Source organism: Triplophysa rosa, linkage group LG18 (genome assembly GCF_024868665.1).
Source record: "Triplophysa rosa linkage group LG18, Trosa_1v2, whole genome shotgun sequence".
Lineage (NCBI taxonomy): Eukaryota > Metazoa > Chordata > Actinopteri > Cypriniformes > Nemacheilidae > Triplophysa > Triplophysa rosa.
The window spans coordinates 14,329,257-14,335,256 of NC_079907.1; the positions used below are offsets into that span (position 1 = coordinate 14,329,257).

Consider the following 6,000-nt stretch of genomic DNA (forward strand, 5'->3'; position numbering starts at 1 on the left):
ACTGGACTCCGGCTGCTGAACCGAACTGGACGCTGGCTGGAATGCCAGCTGGACTGGACTCCGGCTGTTGGACCGGACTGGATGCCGGCTGGATGCCGGCTGCACTGGACTGGATGCCGGCTGCACCGGACTGGACGCCGGCTGCACCGGACTGGACGGGATGCCTGCGGCTGGGCAGGACTGGACGCCGGCTGCACCGGACTGGACGCCGGCTGCACCAGACTGGACGCCTACGGCTGGGCAGGACTGGATGCCGGCTGGACTGCCAGCTGGGGTGGATTCTGTGACCCCCTCCGTGGCCTCTTTTTCTTCAACCGGCTCACTGGGCTAGTGGCTGACTGCGAAGGAGCGATGGGGGGCATGGCTAACTCCGCTCCGGAGAAGTCCGAAGACATCCCCACAGGACTCCCTGCGTTCTTGCCCCAGAGACTGGTAGGAGGGGAAGGACCAGCAGAGCTTGAGGTGAGAGTTCCCCAGGATCATGGTGGCTAGGACAAGATCCTCCGGGATGGAAGACAGGCGGGAATGGGAGAAGTCCTGAAGGCAGCTGGTGGAGAAGCCATTGACCAGTTCCTCACGAGAACGTAGCTGTTCCACCAGCTGCGCAAACGGTTGGTAGATCATCTCCTCCCGTTCCGCAAACGGAGGAGGATCATCCAGCCAGGCCACCAGGTAGGCACCGACTAGTACCTCATGAATGGAGCCCCTCCTTGCCTCCACGTCCCGGGTGTAGTCCCACAGGGGACGATGGCAATAAAATGCCTCTCTCCACACAAAACATGAGGCTCTGTCATGATCCTGCCACTAGACCAAGAAAGACATGACATGATGAGGCAGAATCATGACAACAACACATCTCAGTATCTTCTAGCATTCAGATAACAGATAAAGTATATGGAACTAGTTTTATTTTAAACCATTTTGGGTCCTTAATTGTATGCACATACTGTATATTCAAATATACTTCACATTATGGATTTCAGTTTACTTTGTTTAAAATGTGTATTGAAGTAAACTGACATTGAAAGCAGTCATCTTTTTTAAGGATAGTCAGATGAAATGACAACTATGCACATACAGCACAATGCTAACTGTAGACCCATTTCAGTTCCCATTTCTATCCTATTTCTGTTCTTTCCTCTTCGAAGTCATCTTGAGTGTCAAGTTGTCAATCAATCTTTTACAAGTCATCCCACACCTTTAACAGAAACTAAATTAATATCAGATCAAAAACTAATCTAACTTCCACTTCCTTAATTATGTTGGAAAAACATGCAGGCCCTACAATACATCTATGATGGGAATTCTGGGAAATCACACATGATTTAGGAAATTCTCCATTGTCTTTTTCAGGATGTCTGGTCAAATAATACTCACTTTTTTGCAGTGTAAGCAACAGGAACTGTTATTAATAACAACTAATGGAAAGTCATTCATGTTGTTATTTCACTTTTTTATATTTGTCATTGTCTAATGTGAGAGTGTAATGTAACTATATGAGCAATCCCCTCTATTGTACAGCAGGACATATTATAGAACATGATTACTTTATCTGTTCTTAATAATATTTGTACATTGCACACACAATTTATTTCCTTTAATCACTTTACAGTATGTTTACTTCTTTTCTGCAATCTTTATTCTATAAGAGTTTGGTTCCAAATGAGATAACAAAATGTTTTATTGTGTTTATTTTGTTAGTAAGCTGTATTTTTTTAGTTATTATGGCTTAAATCAAAACAAACCAACTTTAGTTTGATTCATATTAATTGGAATGCACAATAAAAAAACATGATTTTTGAAAAATTGAGTTCTCATTTTGGAACCAAACTTTTCGGGTTCTATATGTTATACATTTATTTCACCTAAACATAGTCTTTTGCTTGTGGTGTTGTTGACTTTTAGGGTTTAAAAGCATGTGTAAGCATCATACACCTTACTGATACATTGTCATGCATTTAGATTACATTACATTTAGTTGGCAGATGCTTTTATCCCTAGTGACTTTTCCACAACTTTAAATCAATATGTTTACATGGGTATCAAACCCACAACCTTTGCACGATACTGCCTTTAATAAAATACTTTATATCAATATCAGTTTGTTCTTGCATTATTTAGCATAAATTAAATTAAATCTTTAATATAAATTACTGATGTAATTCTAATATATATTGAGAATGTATGATCCAAAACTAAGCTTGTCACCACAACTCTAGTTAGGTCATCAAATTCCCTAAATCACTTGCTCATGATTTTTTCAGAACATTTAACATCAAACTCTCTCACACACAACATATTAAAGTGTGGAATTCACAGTTTTAATATTTAGTTTTGTTATTTTTGTTCTTCACAATTCTTCATAATACATTTGGTACAAAAACAGCATAATAAATATCAAAGTAAAGGTTTAAATAATTAAAATAATTTACATTGTGTTACAACCACACTTAAATACAGACATTCAACAAAACACATTCAGTATAAAGCTAAGAAACTTCATTTTTCAAGAGTTTCTTAGTTAGTAGCGTATTCATTCATGGAATGACAAAATGATAAATATACTTTTTTTTAAAAAGATAGAGGCAGTCAGTTCATCTAGCGTGTTCCAAGTGTTCAGTTCATTCAGAATGCAAAGTGCCAAAGAGTTTGTCCCAGTGGGTGAAGTATGGTGCATAGTTGGACTTGAACTTCTGATGGTGAACATCATGGTGTGGTGCTCCTCCATACAGTCCAAAAGGCACCAGTCGGTGTGTGGCCCAAGGCAGGTCATATCCACAGTGGTCCTCCACTGACAGCCACATGTTCAGAATATGGAAGAGCATCTCTGTCATGGGATGAGCTCCAAGTAACATTGGATTTACAGCAGCGAAGAATCCCAATGACAATGTCTCCCAAGCCCCAGAGTACTCCGTGGTGAGGGCGAATGTGGCCGTGTTCTTGTGATGCACCTTGTGGAAAGTGCGGTAGAGCCAAGGCACTCTGTGATGAAGCAGATGCCAAACAAAGTACTGAAAGTCAAAGAGAAGCAGGCACGCTGAGAGATCCCTCACAACCTCAAAGATCCCAGGTGCAGTCGCTAGGTAGCTCACTGGTCTCCAGTACCAGTGTAAGACGCTTAGTGGGAAGATGTACATCGCATGGTTGTAGAGTGACAGTGCGAGGCAGTTCCACATCATAGTCCATGTCACATTGGATTTCTGCTGAAGCTTGTATCTCCGTATCAGTGCTACTTTGGGAGATAGGATGTCCAGAACCACAAAGGGTAGGCAGAAGCTTAAGTACACTGTAAGAGAGAAGAGCACCGGGAAGAATGGAGACCTCAGTAAGGTCTCGTATCCTAGAACGCAGTCCCAGATGTACTGTATTCCAGACATATTTTCAGCTCTGTATAGTTCTGTTTGAATTGAAGCACATGCTGCCACTACTTATACTACTGTATGTGTGTGGTGTACAAACCACGCCCTCCTTTTTGTTCAGTCCTACCCTGCCCGAAAAAGTTGTTCCTGTCGGAATTTCCAGGGTTTTTCTTGCCACTTTGTTGAATGGAAGATTTTTACCACGTTTTATGTTTAACAGATGGATGATTAACGTTAATGTATGGATTTAAATCTAGCAATTCTGTTGACTCAAATCTATTAAAATAAATCTACAATAAACCTTATACACTATACTAGAAAACCGTGTAATTATATATTGTTCAAACAGTAAAAATATAATAATTAAAAATAATGTATGTACTATATTTAAAAAGCACGATTAGCCTGTGGCATTCTTTGGGCTAGCCTATTCACTTTACACAACAAAGTGACCCTGGTAGGCTATTGAAATAGGATTACCTTGTTTGACATGAATTAATATTTCACACTACGATACCTGGCAAAATGTTCATAAATGTGTCGTACAAAATTTGACGTTTACTATTCATGTTCCGTACCTTCCATTCGCTTGTAGGAAAGCCTGCTGTAAAGTTGGAACAGTTCTTTTCATTTTTACAAGGTAAATCCTGCCACCTACTGGTTGGATTAGGCAATTGGTCCTGCGACGTTGACAGGAGGAAATCATATTATTGCTGACGTGTTGCTCAGTGTGTTGAACTACAATACAAAAACACTACAATAAGGTTGTATTTGTTAACATTAATAAGTGCATTAGCTATACGAACTAACCACGATCAATGAAGTTTTGCAGTATGTATTCTGTGTTAGTAGTATTAGTGTAAATATCAATATAATTATTTATGTTATTTCATGGTGCATTTATTAGCCTAATGTTACAACCTGTTACAATTTATTCTTTGAAAAACTAAGATAATAAATCCTGTAAAAGTCATGTGTTAGCCTATTGGCCTATACCAATACGATTATAGGCTGAAACAAGTTGTGTAAAAATTTACTTATACAATCCCACTTCTACCTCTATTATTAAATTAAAAACGATTATTTATATTTTAGCCTATTTTTATTCTTATTTGTATTTTTTGACTTTACGTCATTTGGAAACGGAAACATTAAAATAGCTCCATAATGGGCGTATGGCAAATAAGCAACAGCTAACAATAGTAATTTACCCCAAAACCGAAACTTATCCTCCTGCGGTTTACTTTCGTTTTCGTGACATCGAATGTGACGGCGCAGTGGGAGCAAAGGTCTGCACAAACTAGCCTATTCGTCATCGCATTTGTAAAACGGGGTAAGAAGTCACTTTTTATATCTTAAATGCTTATACGGTTTGTCCCGGTATTGTCTCAAACAAACCATTCAAAAAACAGATTAAAAGTAAAGATGTCATAACCTGGTTACATTTTTAAAAATGTAGCCTACACATACAGATTTATATTTGTGGTAGTCTTGTTGTGTGTGATCATTTATAATTATATCATAATAACTAACTGCACTTAACATGAATCCTGTATTTACTGTATTCATTGAGATCTGTTATTGAAAATACCCAATAATCTTACTGTATCTCACTTCTTCGTGTCTCCAGCATTGAAAATATGGAAGCTAAACTCAGTCAGCTGGAATGCCTTTTCACATGGGGGGTGGAAAAATCAGACATAAGAGATTTTAACATCTTGCCAGAAAAACTCCATGACAGGATAAAATTTTGCCCACAGACGTATCATGCCACATATTTCAACATTCTGGCGTTCATCAGCCACTTGGATGGCAAAACAGAAAGAGCGCTGGACTATCTTCAAAAGGCTGAGTCAGCATTAGAAGAAGACAAAAGAAAAGATGGCGACTACCTGGTGACATTCTCCAGCTTTGCATGGATCCACTATCACTTGCAGAACCTCGAGGATGTGGAAAAATACCTGATGAAGGTGAAAAGTATTTGCATGGACAAAGGCTCGTCGGATAACTCCTGCAAGCCGTCCGCAGTAGATGGTGAGAAAGCGTGGAGCTTTCTGAGGCTTGGAGGATCATTTTACGAGCGAGTGAAGGAGAGTTTCCTCAAAGCTCTTGAAGCAGAACTAGACAATGTGTCGTATAACGTGGGCTATGCAGTAGTGCTATACAGAATAGAAGGTATGAACAAAGACAGGCAAGTTAGTACAGAAAACAGTGAAACAGTCACACAGCTCAGAAAGGCTCTTAACCTTGATCCCACAAATACTGAGATTATGGTGCTGTTGGCCCTGGAACTCCAAAGCTTAAAGCGACAAGAAGCCCAGAAGCTTATAAAAGAAGCCCTCAGGCTGTCCCCTGACGTCCCGCAGGTGACCAGATATGTGGCTAAATACTTCCGAGCAGAGGGCTCCATTAAAGAATCACTAGCTATCCTTGAGAAAGCAGTAGAGTTGGCTCCAAACTCATCTTTCCTGCATCATCAAATCGGTCTTTGCCATAAGCAGCTTCTTATTCAGATGTTGGGGGAGAGGAGGCCTGGAAGACGCTTTCCTGCCACTCAAATATCTGCTAAGGCAGCCGAATGTATCCAGCACTTTTCAAAGGCTGTAGAGCTAAAGCCTACCAACATTTACGCCAAAGTGAA

At 40.1% G+C, this 6,000-nt stretch overlaps 2 protein-coding genes across 2 annotated transcripts in view; one reads left to right on the top strand and one right to left on the bottom strand.

The window, feature by feature from the left end:
- Positions 1 to 1,612: 1,612 nt before the first annotated feature.
- Positions 1,613 to 3,419, bottom strand: LOC130569197 (cholesterol 25-hydroxylase-like protein). The gene has a single exon (XM_057358674.1). The coding sequence runs from the start codon at positions 3,375 to 3,377 to the stop codon at positions 2,622 to 2,624; it is 756 nt and encodes a 251-aa protein (XP_057214657.1). The 5' UTR covers positions 3,378 to 3,419; the 3' UTR covers positions 1,613 to 2,621.
- Positions 3,420 to 4,597: 1,178 nt separating this feature from the next.
- LOC130568716 (interferon-induced protein with tetratricopeptide repeats 5-like) overlaps positions 4,598 to 6,000 on the top strand; it is a 2,634-nt gene continuing 1,231 nt past the window's right edge. The window contains exons 1-2 of the mRNA XM_057357686.1: positions 4,598 to 4,692; positions 4,990 to 6,000. Coding sequence (XP_057213669.1) covers positions 5,000 to 6,000 — 1,001 coding nt within the window. The 5' untranslated portion in view covers positions 4,598 to 4,692; positions 4,990 to 4,999. The remainder of the gene's footprint in view (positions 4,693 to 4,989) is intronic.

Excerpts from the sequence above, each read along its gene's own strand:
- LOC130569197 (XM_057358674.1), bottom strand. The coding sequence starts at position 3,377 with ATGTCTGGAATACAGTACATCTGGGACTGCGTTCTAGGATACGAGACC.